Below are 16613 nucleotides of genomic sequence, written 5' to 3' on the forward strand. Positions count from 1 at the left end.
GGGCAAGCGGGGGGAAGGGGGCGCTGTCTGAATGAAATTCACATGGTGCAAAGCCGAAGTGATACAGACAAACACTGCTATGAACAGGAAGGTTGGCGCTGTAATTAAGACGGCTAAAGCACAGTGTACAGTAAGTCCTTTAAAAGAAGGGGGGAGAAGGTGTGGAGACAACTTTTAAGAAGCCAGAGATACACGGCTGTGAAGCTCGGCGGACATTTAACATTACCGGTCGGAATCCCTGGTTCTGAAAACTACTGCTTACGTTTTTTTTCCCAATGAGCCAATGAAATTCACCAGTCAGCACCGGCTACAACCTATGAGAACCTTCGACCTCCTGGCGACCCACCTACGGCACGAGAATTCTCGCTACTCTCCATGGCAGCTTCATTCTAGTCGCCGCTAATTTTTCAACATATTGACACATTCACGGCGACCATAATGAGACCGCAACTAGTTCCCAGAATGCGGGAATTCCTCGCGACCATGAAGGCGACTCCCCGGCAACCACCCACGAACATGTGGCGACCGCAGAGTCTCCTGCAGTCGCCTAAAAAGTCGCCTAAGTGAGACGGCCCATGAGTCTCCTCCCACCCAGTATGATGAATGCCTTAACTCTTGGCAGCAGCCCCATCAGTCAGGCTCTTTCTAGAATAATGAAACTGGTCACAACTCTTATTTCACAGATGCCGCCTACTTTTTGAAGTGCAGTACAGAATGGATACATTGTTTGTGATTTCCACTCTATAAAAGCAGACTTTTGCAATGGAAAAGCCTTTTTGCATGTTCATCAATTCTGATTCCAATGATGCCTTAACTTTCATCTTTTGCAGGCGCATGTAAAGCTGGGTGTAGGATCGCGTGCAATTTCACTTTTGTGTATTTTATTTGGTACACTAAAGCTTCTATCCCATAATTATCACTTTGTTCTTTGAGGGAGTTAGTTATGCACAATCTGGTTGTTGTATTTCCAGTATCACCACTCTTCAAAAATACGTCTTGGTGCTTTGGGGTATCACAATTTTATGAAAAGTACAATACAAGTGCCATTTTTTACAACTTTTATCACATTATGACTGAATTGAACCTTTCCATCTTGATCCATCTTAGGGGAAGTAATTTAAGACTGAGGTGAGAAAAAACCTTTTCACCCAGAGAGTTGTGAATTTGTGGAATTCCCTGCCACAGAGGGCAGTGGAGACCAAGTCACTGGATGGATTTAATAGAGAGTTAGATAGAGCTCTAGGGGCTAGTGGAATCAAGGAACATGGGGAGAAGGCAGGCACGGGTTATTGATCACAATGAATGGCGGTGCTGGCTCGGAGGGCCGAATGGCCTCCTCCTGCACCTATTTTCTATGTTTCTATGATCCATCCTTTGCTCAAGATTCAAGAGAGTTTATTGTCATGTGTCCTAGATAGGACAATTAAATTCTTGCTTTGCTTCAGCACAACAGAATATAGAAGGCATGAATACAGAGATTAGTGTGTCCATATACCATTATATAAATATATACACACATGAATAAATAAAACAGATAAAGTGCAAATAACCTTCACTGGTGTATTTAGTTGAATGTCATAAAGCAAGTGGGTTGTTCTGATAGTGGTTTGTTTGGCTCTGTTTAACAATATTCTCAGAAAAAAGGGAAAGATGTCAATAAGTTTGGAAGAAGTTATAAGTTCGCATTTATGAATTTATATAATGAAAGTGACATCCTTTTATTTACAGACCCTTCAAGTAAATATTGTCTGACGGAAACGTGCATTATGGTGGCTGCTAAAATAACAGAATCTCTGGACCGTACAGTAGACCCTTGTTCTGATTTTTATCAATATGCCTGTGGTGGATGGATAAAGAAGAACCCATTGCCGGATGGAAGATCACGTTGGAATACCTTTAATAGCTTGTGGGACCAGAACCAGGCGGTCATGAAGCACTTATTAGGTAAATAAAAAAGAAACTGCTGAACTTGTTTTTACATCATGTAGACCTGAACAACTAGCGGGGTTATGTGTTTATTACACGTTAATGAGAAAGTATATGATTTTCGCATCCTCTTCTTGCACTCACTTCTGTGGTATTATTTGTTTCAGTTTTAAAGCATAAGTATTAATTTTTCTTAGTGATTAAAAACAAAAGCTATATTCAGGCATCATTATTTTCTGCAAGCTAAATGCAAAGCGCATATAGTTATAAATCATTGTAACAGTGTTCACAAATTTCCTTGTAACTTTCTATCATAAATTACAGTACTGGACTGGTTACCGTATGATAGTACTGGAAGTATTGGTGTTGAAGCAAAAAGTGTGAAAACATGTTTTAAAAAAAATCTCCTCCACATATTTAAATAACATACCCCTGTTTAGCTCTCCAGTGAAGCAGAACTTCTAAGGTGCAGTTACATTCAATATAAACATAATAATAATTCTAACATTGTGATATTTTGGCATTTTAAATTTTCTGTGACTGACTTTAATGGAGAAGAGGTTTTTATATAGAGGAAATAGTAAGCAGCAGGATTAAAATTACAAATGATCTGGATGATGGAATTGATGGCTTTGTGGCCAAATTTGCAGATGATGCAAAAATGGGTGAGGGGCGGATGGTGTTGAGGAAGCAGGGAGTCTGCAGAAGGACTTGAGCAGGTTGGCAGAGTGGGCAAAGAAGTGGCAGGTCGAATACAACATAGCAGACTGTGCAATCATGCACTTGGTAGGAAGAATAAAGATGTAGACTAATTTCCAAATGGGAGAGGAGGGTTCAGAAATCGGATATGCAAATGGCCCTGGGAGTGCTGGTGCAGGATTCACAAAAGGATAATTTGCAGGTTGAATCAGTTGTAAGAAAGGCAAATGCAATGTAAACAGTCATTTCGAGAGAATATAAAAGCAAGCATGTAATGTTGAGGCTTTATAAGGTTCTGGTCAGGCCATATTTGGAAAAATTGTGGGCAGTTTTGGGTCCCATATGTGAAGAAGCATTTGCTGGCGTTGGAGAGGATCCAGAGAAGGTTTACGATAATAATTCCTGTGATGATTGGGTTGATATAAAAAGAGTGTTTGAAGGCTCTGTGCCAATACTCACTGGAGTTTAAAAGGATGAAGGGCGATCTCATGAAACTTACCAAATAATGAATGGCCACAAGTAGATGTGGAGAGGATGTTTTGGGTAGTGAGGGAGTCTAAGACCATAGGCCACAGCCTCAGAATAAAAGAACATATCAGTAGAATGGGGTTGAGGAGGAATTTCTTTAACCAGAGGGTGGCGAATCTGTGGAATTAATAGCCACAAACAGCAGCGGGGGCCTAGTCATTGGGTATTTTTAAAGTGGAGATTGGTAGCTTCTAGATTAGAAAGGGTGTGACATGTTAGCAGGAGGAGGACATCAGCCATGATCGAAGGGCAAAGCTATGTCAATGGACCTAATGTTCGAATTCTGCTCCTATGTCTTATGACCGTATGCTCTTAAATTACAAATTTCCATGTGTAAAAAAGGTGTTGAATTTAGATCTAATTGCCACAAGCTATTTTCTAGCAACTATGTTTATATATTAGAAAGGACATTCTTAAGTCCTCAGGAACAAGAGTCAAGAGTCACAACATGGAAACAGGCCTTTCAGACCACCTTGCCTTTGCCAACCAAAATGCCCCATCTGCACTAGTCCCACCTGCTCGTGTTGGGGCCCATATCCCTCTAAACCTTTCCGTTCCATGTGCCACTCCAAATGTCTTTTAAATGCTGTTGTAGTCGTGTGCGAACGTGGCGTCGAAGGACGAGAAGCCGAACAGAAGAAGTGGAAGCCAACTAACCAGACGGTAACGACGGCCAAATAACTGAAAGCGTACGACGGCAAAAAGCCAAATAACCGAACGGACGCAACGCTTGAAAAGCCAAATAACGTACATGATGTCGCCGGGGGGCGGGACTTGTCAGCGATTGGTTCAGACCCCCGTTTCCATCACATCATTGGCCGGGGGAGACGGGAGGGTGGGGGTCATTTTCCCACACAAGACTGCCCGGGGCTGGAGGGTGACTGGGCGCTCTGAACCCAAGCACCAAGGTGTAAACGGCCGAAGGAGCACATCCTTCGACGCCACGTCCGGGTATCGTTGTAATACCTGCCTTAACTACCCCTGCTGGCAGCTCGCTCCACTTACCCACTACCCTATGTGAAAAAAAGGTTGCCCCTCAGATTCTTATTAGATCTTTCCCCACTTACCATAAACCTATGTCCTATAGTTCTAGATTCCCCTATTGTGGGTAAAAGACTGTGCGTCAACCCTCTCTATTCCCCTCTTGATCTTATACACCTTAATAAGATCACCCTTCATTTTCTTTCATTCCAAGAAGTAAAGACCCAGCACAGTGGCGGACTGGCCAGGGTGTCAGCTTGCCCGATGGCAAGTGGGCCCCTGATGAAGTGATAGCAAGTGATGGCAAGTGGGCCCCTGTTAAATGATAGCATTGTAGTTGTGGGTGGGCCCCCTTTGTCTCCTGGCAACCAATATTTTTAGACCCAGTCCGCCACTGCTCAGCATACCCAACTTCTCCCTATAGTCCTGACAATATCCTCGTAAATCTTCTCTGTACTCTTTGCAGCTTAACCTCTTTCTATATATGACTATGTGTGGCTGTACAATCAAGCAATCCGCAGTGCACAGGATAAAGGGTATAATGTTTAGTGCAAGATAAAGTCCAATTAAACTTAGTTCAAAGGTCTCCAATGAGGTAGATGGGAGGTCAAGACCGATCTCTAGCTGGTGCGAGGATGGTTCATTTGTCTGATAACAGCTGGGAAGAAACTGGAGTTATGAGTTTGAAAACCTCTGTACCTCTTGCCTGATGCAAGAGGGGAGAAGAAGGCGTGACTGGTCCTTGATTATGCCGGTGGCCTTGCCAAGGCAGCGTGAAGTTTAAACGGAGTTAATAGAAGGGAGGTTGGTTTGTGTGATGGCCTGGGGTACATCCAACAATTCTCTGCAATTTCTTGCAGTCTTGGATGGAGCTGTTCCCAAACCATGCTGTGATGCATCTTGTTAAAATGCCTTCTGCGACACATCTGTAGAAGTCGGTGAGTGCATTTGGGGACTTGCCAGTCTACATAAACCTTCTAAGGAAGTAAAGGCATTGCTGTGCTTTCTTGGCCATTGGTTTGAAGTGGCTGGTCCAGGACAAATTACTGGTGATATTTATTGCTAAGAACTTGAAGCTTTCATCCATCTCTTCTTCTGTGCCCCATCAATGAATACTCAGGCGTGTGTTCTGCCACACTTCCTGATGTCAATCACAGTCTCCTTTGTCTTTCTGACATTGAGAGAGAGGTTGTTGTCTTGGCACCAGGTTACGAGGTTCACAGTATCCTTCCTGTACTCCGTCTCATCATTATTTGATATCCGGCCCACTACAGTGATGTCGTCTGCAAATTTGTAAATTGAGTTAGATTGGTATTTGGCTGCACAGTCAAGAGTATATAAGGGGTAGAGAAGGGAGCTGAGATTCTTGTAGGGCATCAGTGGTGAGGATTATCGTGGAGGATGATTTGTCACCTAACCTCACTGTTTGTGGTCTGTTTGTCACAAAGTCAAGGATCCAGTTGCAGAGGGGAGTGCTGACTCCAAGTTTTACAAGTTTGTAGATGAGCTTGGATGGGATAATGGTATTGAAAGCAGACCTGTAGTGTGACCTGCATAGGTGTCCTTCTTATCCAGGTTTTCCAGGGATAAGTGCCATCCCAGAGAGATGGCATCAGCAGTGGACCTGTTGCGGCAGTAGGTGAACTTGCTTGGTAGGCTGGATTTAATGTGTTCCATAACCAGCCTCTCAAAGCACTTCGTGATGTTGGATGTAAAAGCCACTGGACAGTATTCATTAAGGCATGAGATCTTTTTCCTTGGCACAGGGATGATAGTGGTCTTGAAGCAAGTGGGTACTTCAGAACAGAGCACGGAAAGATGAAAGATGTCTGAACACTCCTGCTAGTTGGTCCAAGAATGGGGTCAGGGACTTGCAAAGCAGTTGCGTGGGATGTCATCCATGTCTGCAGACCAGCACTGAACAACTTCCTGTATCGGATCTTCCTGCTTCAGTTTTTGTTTTGTAGGCAGGGAGTAAAAGCATGGTCAGATTTCCTGAAATGTGGATTGGAAATAGAGCGGTAGGTGTTTTTTATGGATGTGTCACAGTGGTTGAGGGTCTGGCTCCTGGTGGGACAAGAGACATGCTGGTAGTATTTTGGTAGTAGGCTCTTGAGGTTGGCTTGATTGAAGTGCCCGACTATAATGACCAGGGCTTCGAGGTGTTTTGTCTCAAGGCTATTGAGTACAGTTAATTCGGAGGAAGCTTGACATCCGCATGGGGAGGGATGTAGACTGCTGTCAGGATAGATGAGGTGAATTACCTCAGCAGGTAATAGGGACGGCACTTCACACACTTTCCGTAAGCAGGGTGACCAAAACTGAACACGATACTCCAAAAGTTGCCTCACCATCATTTTGTACAACTGTAACATAACATCCCAACTTCTACACTCAGTACCCTGACTAATGAAGGCCAATGTGCCAAAAGCCTCCTTGACCACCCTACCAACCTGTGACAACTCTTTTAAGGAACTATACACCTGCACTTCTGGATCCCTCTGCCCTACCACACTTCCAGAGTCCTGCCATTCACTGTGAAGGCCCTGCCCTGGTTTGACTTTCCAAAATGCAACAGCTTGCACTTCTCTGTATTAAACTCCATTAACCATTCCTCATCACATTAGCCCAGCTGTTCAAGTTCCAGCTTTAACCCATGAGCATTTGTTAACTGCATCAACATTGTAGATCTGTTTAATTTAGTGTTGATCCATGAAAAAGTCATAACTAATTCTTCAACATTGTGTGGTTTACTGTAATGCAAGAGATACTGGCCTTGTGACAAGCGATCCCTGCCAAATTAGAATGGCTGATAGTTTTTGTGCTAAAGGGCCTGTCCCACTGTACGAGGTAATTCAAGAGTTTTCCCCTGATTCGAACTCGGAGAATGTCCGTAGCGGGTCCGTAGGAGTCTGTGGATGTCTCGTGGCGGCTCGTAATGCTAACGGTAGGTACTCGGGAAATCCGGTAAACTCGTGACTTTTTTTCATCCCTGCAAAAAATGTCCACGTGTAAAAAAATACTCGTGATGAAAAAAATTGTTACTTTCTACTCGTACGAGCCGCTACGAGACATCCATGAACTCCTACGGACCCGCTACGGACATTCTCCGAGTTCGAATCAGGGGAAAACTCGGGAGAACTCTTGAATTACCTCGTACAGTGGGACGGGCTTAAGAGAGATCATTCCAAGCCTCTTGGGCACAAGAAAACATATTTTCAGCACAAAGCTTGATCTATCTAGCTGATAATAGGACAGATTCAGTAGATGTGTCAATGATTCTCATGCTTTTGCAACCAGTTGTAAACAAGCTGAAGCTAATAATTGTCTTGGATGAAGAAACTGCAGTTGCTAGTATCCCCCCCCCCCCCCCTCCATGTCTTTCCCCTGCCTCCACCCACACCTCTGTGCACATATATATCTCCAACCACCCTAGTCATTCTGCTCCTTTCCCCACCTCTATAAACCCCTCCCATCATTGTCTCATAATTCCTTTTATCCCTCCTCTTTCCCCATTCCATACTTATGCCTCCCTCAAGCTTTACATTCCATGCCTCCTCTTCTCTGTCATCCTTTTGTCTCCTTTTTACCTTTAGCTTTTGTCACTAATTCCATCCAACCACCTACCACTGCCGCTCACCTCAACTTTTCGGTTGCCAGAGTTTACTTACTCTCAGTTTTCAGCTTTCTCTCCCCTGCTCCATCAACTGAAGAAGGGTTCCGACCTAAAACATTGTCTATCCATTCCCTCCATTGATGTTGCCTGGCCCGCTGAGTTCAGATGCTGCCTGGCCCGCTAACTCCCTCTTAAATATAGCCAATGAACTGGCCACAGAAGGTAGTTGAGGCCAGTTCATTGGCTATATTTAAGAGGGAGTTAGATGTGGCCCTTGTGGCTAAAGGGATCAGTGGGTATGGAGAGAAGGCAGGTACGGGATACTGAGTTGGATGATCAGCCATGATCATATTGAATGGTGGTGCAGGCTCGAAGGGCTGAATGGCCTACTCCTGCACCTATTTTCTATGTTTCTATGTTTCCTCCAGCAGTTTAAAAAAACATTTTTTGCAAATAATTATCATCTGCTCATCCACTCATCAATTTCTGGGACTCTGGAGCTGCCTCACAGCTCCAGAGACCTAGGCTCGATCCTGATCTCAAGTGCTGCCTGCGAGGTGTTTACATGTATTTTCTATGACCATGTGAGTTTTCACTGGGTGTTCCAGTTTCCACCCACGTCCCAAAGATGTGTGGGATTGTAGGTTAAGTGGCCTTTGTAAAATTATCCCTGTAGGGAGTGGACGAGAAAGTAGGATAACATTGAACCAGTGTGAACTGGACTAATGTTTGGCCTGGACTCAGTGAGCTGAAGGACCAGTTTCCATGCTGTATCTCTAAACTTAACTCATGTAACTGAATGGGAGGAGAACTCTTGAAGTGCGTTGGGGTGGTTAGTGTTTTGGGTTTGAGAAGGTGCAGAAAAAAGCAGCAGTATTGTTAAGCTTCAAATTTTACTGGAGTAAATGATGAATGATTCAAACGTAAATTCCAATGTAGCAGGTGTTGAAGCCATGAAGGGGATAAAATGTGATCAGTGGTTGTGTTCATTTGCAAGATCATGTAATTTTACAAGAACTAACCTCAACCATTTTCCCATTGTCAGACGACTGTACTGACCTTTGCGAGGAAGGTTCCCTTTTGGGAATGGGTCCCTTCAATGATGAATTTCCCAGATCTGCAGATTACATTGAGGCTGACTTGGTGCTTCCTCCAATATGATTTGAGTGTAGAGGATTGTGAGCAGCATTGCAATGGAGTGCATTATAGAGTCAGTTTATTGGAAGGTAATGAACAAAATATTGCAGCATCAATTTTTCACCATTTCCAATGGGACCCCACCATTGGTCACATCTTCCCATCTCCACCTTTTTCTGCTTTCGACCGAGACTGTTCCCTCCGCAACTCCCTGGTTCACTCACACCCCCCCCCCTCCCGCCCCCCCCTCCCTAAGGACATTCCCTGCAAATGTAGGAGGTGCAACACCTGTCCTTGTATCTCCTCCCTCGACTTAATCCATGGACCCTGACAGTCCTTTCATGTGAGGCAGAGGTTTACTTAATAATAATAATAATAAATTTTATTTTTATAGCGCTTTTCTAAGACTCAAAGTCGCTTTACAATAGTAACAGACAATAGCAAACGGAGAAGCGGCGAACAAACAGCGCCAGCGTCCTCTCCGTGCAGGACATAAAGAAAGAATACAGACATAACAATAATAGACATTTAATCGGAATAACATATAATCGGAATATAACAAATAATAAAGACATCACAGAGACACAAATTAAAAACAGAATTCAATCCAAAAACAGAAAATCAAAAACACAGTGTGAAGAGAGAGCAGCGGCAACCAATTCGTGCCAGCGTCCACTCTCCCTTCACGGCAGCCATCTTGGACACAGACCTACAAGACTACAGTTAGACAAAAAAAATCATCCCCCCACAGTGGATAGCACTGTGGAGGAAGGCACAATGTCCAGTCCCCACCCCATGTTCATCCCAAAGTCAGGCCTATTGAGGCCACCGCAGTTGCCTCTACGGAGGCCCGATGTCCCTGGCCGTTCTCACCGGGTGGTCTTGCCCCGGCGTCGGGAGAGTCCTTTCGGCGGCTAGGCCACTTGGAACGGCCGCTTCTTGGTTGGAGCCCGCGGCTGCCGAAGCCGACAAGGCCGCGCCGGTTTGGCGCTCCCAGGCTCCAGATGACAAAGTCGGCGCCGCCTCTCCGCAGCCCGCAGCCCGGAGTTGTTGCTCTCGGACGTCCAGCTCGCCAGAGCTCCAGCGCGTCGCTCCAGCGCGGCGACCCAGGCAAGGCATCGCCCGCTCCGCTCCGCTCCGCTCCGCTCCGCTCCGCTCCAGCGCTCCAATGCCGTGCCGCCGCCGAGGCCGAGGTGCTGGGCGTTTCCCGCCAGGAAACGGCGCTCCAAGCCCGCAGGTAGGCCACGAGGACGGATCGACGGGCAGCCCGGAGAAGAAGCTGCCACACCGACCAGGTAGGGACCTAGAAATTAGGTTTACACCTACCCCCCACATTAAAAAGACCATATCCCCTACAAACAAAAAACAGCTTACACCTCCTCCAACCTCATCTACTGTATCCAATGCTCCCGGTGGGGGCTCCTACATATTGGCGAGACGTGAATAATTTCACTGAAGCTTACGCTCAGTCTCCCTTGGCCAATGCGATCTCCCGGTTGCAAAACATTTTAACTCTCCTTCCCATTCCCATACTAACCTTTCTGCCCTGGGCCTCCACCACTGTCAGAATGAGGCCACATGCAAATTGGAGGATCAGTATCTCACATTTTCTTGGGCAGCTCACAACCGAGGGTATGAACATTGTTTTCTTTCATTTCAAGTAACTCCTGGAGTTCCACTAGTTCCACTGTTCACATTTTTGTATCCCTATCATGAGCATGTATTGCCCAGCCAACAATGGGCCATTATGGACTCCACCCTTCCTGAGGTCATCTGTTGCCGACCCTGTTTTGTTCTGGCCTTTTCTCATTCCCCCCCCCACCTCTATCTTTCAGTCTGAAGAAGGGTTCCGACTCGAAACAACACCTATTCCTTTTCTCCAGAGATGCTGCCTGATCCGCTGAGTTACTCCACCATTTTGTGTCCATCCTCGACACAGACCAGACTCCCCGGCAGTGACTTCATCTACACTCACAGGGCCTTCGGCAAGTTGCCAACGTAATTAAAGACCTTCCCCACCACGACCAGACTCGGGAACAGCTTCTTCCCCTCCGTTATCAAGCTTCTGAACAGTCCTTCCATTAGTGAAGGTACAGTTCCAATCCTCCAACCTACCTCTGTACGGCATTTTGTTTTTTTCTCTGGAACTCTTATGTTACAATGCAGGGACATATATTTTGCACTCTGTATCTCTGTCTTTGCTCTAACTATTATACTGTAGTTGGCTTCATTGTATTCATGTGTAGTATTATTTGATTTGATTGGATAGCACACAAAACAAAGCTTTTTGCTGTGCCTTGATAAATGTGACAATGGTAAACCTAAACCTAAGTGTTGGTTGAGGGCTGTTGTACATACTTGGAAACTGCAGGTGCCATCCAAGTTCCTCCGTGTGATGAACATGCTGACAATCAAACAGAATGGTTAGAACCGAATGATATCAACACCTGTCCTTGAGCACTGTTGGAGTTCCTCACAATTGAAGCAAATGAGTAATGCTGCTGGAGTAGTCATACAGTGTAGAAACTGAACCTTCTGCCCAACTTGCCCACACTGATCAACATGCCCCATCTACACTAGTCACACCTGCATTTGGCTCGTATCCCTCTAAACCTGTCCTATTCATGTAACCATCCAAATTTGTCTTAAGCCTTGTGATAGTACCTGCCTCAGCTACCTTCTCTGCCCAGCTATTTCCATATATTTATCACCTTTTGTATAAACAAAAAAGTTGCCCCTCAGGTTCTTAAGTCTGTGGAATTCTCTGCCTCAGAGGGCGGTGGAGGCAGGTTCTCTGGATGCTTTCAAGAGACAGCTAGATGGGGCTCTTAAAAATAGCGGAGTCAGGGGATATTGGGAGAAGGCAGGAACGGGGTACTGATTGGGGATGATCAGCCATGATCAAATTGAATGGCGGTGCTGGCTCGAAGGGCTAAATGGCCTACTCCTGCACCTATTGTCTATTAAAGCTTTACCCCCTCACCTTAACCTACATCCTCTGATTGATCACCCTACTGTGGGTAATAGACTCTGTACATTTACACTATCTATTCCTATTGTGATCTCTATAAGATCACCCCTTATCTTCCTGTGCTCCAAGGAATAAAGTCCTAGCCTGCTCTATCTCTCCCTACAGCTCAGGCCTTTGAGTGCTGGCAACATCCTCGTAAATCTTCTCTGCACCCTTTCCAGCTTAACAACATCTTTCATATAACAGGGTGACCAAAACTGAACACAATATCTAAATGTCATTTCCCAACTGTAACGTAACCCTCCTTGTCTATACTCCATACTCTGACTGAAGAAGGCCAACGTGCCAAAAGCCTTCTTGAATATCCTACTTACCTGTGACGCCACTTTCAAGGAACAATGTACCTGCCCTCCTAGATCCCTCTGCTCTACAACACTCCCCTGAGCCATGCTTTTCAACAGTGTTTGCCCTGGTTAGACCTCCCAAAATGCAACCCCTCGCACTTATCTATATTAAATTCCATCAATCATTCCTCAGCACCAATCAAAATCCAGCTGCCATTTTTGCCAACCATTTTCACGATCCACAATACCACACTCTTTAGTGTCATCTGCAAACTTACATGCCTTTTATGTTCTCATCCAAATCTTTGACCTAGATGACAAACAGCAATGGCCCCAGCACCGAACCCTGAGATACACCGCTAGTACTATGGTACCTTGTAGGTTGGAAAAACCCATTTTCTCTTCCACACCAATACCCAGTCTTTCTTTCTCCCTTCTCCATGACCAATCCTCTCCCTTTAATTCATTATTCCCCCATCTAGACTGCTCCTGAAGGCAGCTGAATGGATTTTGGGATTAATGTTGACAGCTACACAGACTGAGATTTCAGTTGTTTGGGATTTCAATTGCCACGGATTCGGCATTGTGTGATACTGTGTAATAAAGCCATGTAAACTAAGGGCATATTACCGTTAGGAGTCCTTAAAGGTAAAATTTAAATATAATGTTTCTAATTTGCCCAATGCCTGTACCTGGGGTGTTTTTGTCATTTGCATTCAGTCAGAATTTTCATATTCAACTTGTGTTATTACTTAAGGCGAGCTTGAGACTGTTAAACAGATGAAATTAGGTAGTAACTTTCATGTTGGCTGTGTTATTGTGAATGTCATATCCCTCACGTGGAAGGATTGAACCAGATGCTACCATCTACATCCAGGTCCCTAACAAATGTACCCACTCCTCTAAATTCAAACAATAGTCAATGTACAATGTACAATGCCATCTTACATTCAAATGTGTTTCTATCAATTCACTCTGCCAAGTTCCTGTTCCATTTGTCAATAACCGATAAAACATTTTACAGATTGTGGGAGCCACAGCTTCAAAAGCAGCACTGGCCTCAGTAAAATCAACCACATTACCCATGAGGAAAACCATTCATGATTTTTACTGTGATCATTTCTGAGTCTGGACATTTTTACGGTAGTTTGTTGTTTTCCTAATGTGAATCGGAACAAAATTAACCATCACCAGTTAATTGGTAAATTTATGGTGGCTTCTTATGCCTTAGAGTCGCTGGCACTTATAAACCATTCTACAGATTGCCTCTTCCTTTCAAAAGAGCCATTTGATATGAGAAATCAGGGTTTGAATTCTGCATGTATTGATGGCTACGATGAACTACCTCTTTGATTAGCGTGAATAGCAGGCCATTGACATGGTGTCATTAAATGAGATTTAATCCAGAAATAAAAGATCTTGTTATTCCATTTGACCTTTATTGATTCAGAATCCATTGTATGCTGTCTGTTGGTCATTGAGATGAATTAGATTTGACCCTGTGTTGTGATTGACGTTTGTTCATTGCTAAATGCTGACTGATGTATCCTATAACTTCATTGACATTGATGTTTTGCCTCTGTGAATAGGATCACAGTGTTTTCATTCAAATAAACAAATATATTTTATCCATGAACAAAATGCAAAGGTGTGGCTAAGACTTGAAATGAATGAGATGGTATAAAGTTGTTTTTGTTCAAATAAATGCAGCATTCATTTCCAGGGGACTAGAATGTAAAAGCCAGGATGTAATGCTGAGGCTTTATTAGCCGCTGGTCACACCACATTTGGAATATTGTGAGCAGTTTTGGGCCCCATATCTGAGTAAGGATGTGTTGGCATTGGAAAGGATCCAGAGAAGGTTTATGAGAATGATCCCAGGATAATTCGGTTCATGTGCGAGGAGCTTTTGATGGCTCTGGGCCCGTATTCACTAGGATTTGGAAGGATAAGGGAGATCTCATTGAAATCAACCGAATAATAAAAGGCATAAATAGAGTGGATGTGGAGACAATGTTTCCAGTACTGGTAGAACCTAGGACCAGAGGGCACAGCCTCAGAATAAAAGGACATACCTTTAGAATCGAGATAAGGAGGAATTTATTTAACCAGAGGGTGGTGAACCTGTGGAAATCATTGGCGCCGAACGCTGTCGAGGCCAAGCCATTGGGTATTTTCATGAGATTATGATATTACAACCATTACAGAAGTATGATTGAGGATGGATGGACTGGCAACTTAATGTTCTGGGGTACAGATACTACAAACATGATAGAAATGGAGATAAGAGTGAAGGAGGAGTAGTGTTTTTAATTCCGGAGAACATCAGAAAGATACTTGGAGGATATTCCTTGGGAATGTGGGTAGAACCTAGGAATAAGAAAGGGCCAATCATTTTGAGATTGTACTATAAGACCCCGATTTGTCAGTGGGAATTAGAGAGCGAATATGTAGGAAGTTTGCAGGAGATTGTGGAAATATTAGGATTGTAACAGTGGGCAATATTAATTTCCTTCATATTTAATGGGACTGCAACAGTGTTAAAAGATTAAATAAGGCTGCCCAGGAACGATTTCTCAAGTGATATGCAGATGGCCCTACCAAAGAGGGGACAACACTTGACCTCCAATTGGGAAATAAGGCTGTGCATGCAGTGGGGGATTACTATAAGAACAGTGGTCATGATAATATTGGTTTTAAATAGCTATGGAAAGAGATAAGATTGGTCCACAAGTTAAAGTCTAAATGGGGCAAGGCTAATGTTGATGCCGTCCGACTGGTCAAACAGGAGAGATTTATAAAAGTGAGGTTGGGAGAGTTCAAGACTAAAACATCCCTATTGGAGTGAAGGGCAAGGCTGGCTGCATTGGGGAATCCTGGCTGGTGAGAGATATTAAGGCTCTGGTCAGAACAAAAGGAGGCATGTGTCGGGTATAGGCAGCTAGGATCATGTAAGTTGCTGGAGGAGTATAGGGATGTATGAGTAACATTAAAGGGAAATAAGGAGGGTAAAAAGGGGATGTGAGATATCCTTGATTGATAATGTAAAAAAGAATGCTCAGACCTGTAGCAATATTACGAGCAATATTATGAGTAAGGAAAGAATGGGTCCCTTTAAGGATCAGAGATGGATGAGATCTAAAGTGAATACTTCTTATCATAGTCATACAGCATGGAAACAGGCCCTTTGACCCAATTAGCTACGTCGACCAATATGCCCCATCCACACTAAACTTATCCCTCTAAACTTATCCCTCTAAACTTATCCCAACTAATCCAATCCATGTACCTGTCTAAATATTTCTTAAATGTTGTAATAGTACATGCCTTAACTACCTCTTCTGGCAGCTTGTTCCATGTTCCTATCACCCTTTGTGTAAAAAAAAAAAAGTTGCCTCACAGGTTCCTATTAAATCTTTCACCCCTCACCTTAAACCAATGTCCTCTGGTTCTTGATTCCCCTACTCTGGGTGAAAGACTGCATTTACCCGATCTATAATGCAATATCTCTGGAGAATAAGTTGGTGTGCAATACAAGCTCCTGATTTGACTACACTGTGACAGTTTTCACCAAATGGAATTGGTGCCGTGTTTGAGAACGAGACTTTTTCAGTTTTTCTCTGACATTGTGTTATGGCTTCAGAGTATCTCTTGTCAACACTGACTGTATAATTCTGAAATCCTGAAGTTAATAATCGGAGGTGCTAAGATGTAGAATTTTCAACGAGAAACAAACTTGTGCATAAGTGCCATAAGAAAAAGAACTGAAAATAAATAATGGTATCTATGATTCATTTTTAATAGATTTTTATTTCACATTTGTATCAAGTAGGCTTAAATATATACTGTTGCAGAAATGAGTACGACATTCCAGTAAAATTCATGTTTTTTTCCCAGAACCTGGCTAATGAATTTTCCCCCAGAACCTGGCTAATCACACACCCAAAATGTTCATGCCAATATTTAATATTTGTTTAATCTAAATGCTTCCAAGTTACTCTTAATCATCTTATATTATCACGTGTAATAAAATGCGTGCCCACTGAACCACACCTAAAGTGCCTTGTTAACCACAGTAATGTCTGTACAAGGTTTATAAAAATATCTTTGCCTCTCCCTCCGATATTTACATTGTTTACTTTGGATCTACTTGCTGGATGTAGCTAATGGGGCTTTCTCATGGGGCGACTTGACGCAAGAGGTAACCAGAGTTGAACATCGTGGGAACCTCGTGCGATAACCGTACGGCATTCGTGGACCACCGTGGCGCTAACGGCAGGTACTCGTGTAACTTGTTGACTCGGGAGAAAATACAAGCAAGCTTGAATTTCTCCAAGAGTGACTTGTACACTTGTGGTTGAACATTGAAATATTATATGGACGTAGTGGCCAGTGCGATATCCGTAATAAC

At 43.8% G+C, this 16613-nt stretch overlaps 1 protein-coding gene across 3 annotated transcripts in view; it reads left to right on the forward strand.

Annotated features, from left to right (window-relative positions):
* The window catches only part of ece2 (endothelin converting enzyme 2), a 199050-nt gene that overhangs the window by 39422 nt on the left and 143015 nt on the right, over positions 1-16613 (forward strand). For all 3 annotated transcript variants that reach the window (XM_033032198.1, XM_033032199.1, XM_033032197.1), the window contains exon 4: positions 1729-1944. In XM_033032198.1, coding sequence (XP_032888089.1) covers positions 1729-1944 — 216 coding nt within the window. The remainder of the gene's footprint in view (positions 1-1728; positions 1945-16613) is intronic.

Source organism: Amblyraja radiata, chromosome 13, assembly GCF_010909765.2.
Source record: "Amblyraja radiata isolate CabotCenter1 chromosome 13, sAmbRad1.1.pri, whole genome shotgun sequence".
Taxonomy (NCBI): Eukaryota; Metazoa; Chordata; class Chondrichthyes; order Rajiformes; family Rajidae; genus Amblyraja; species Amblyraja radiata.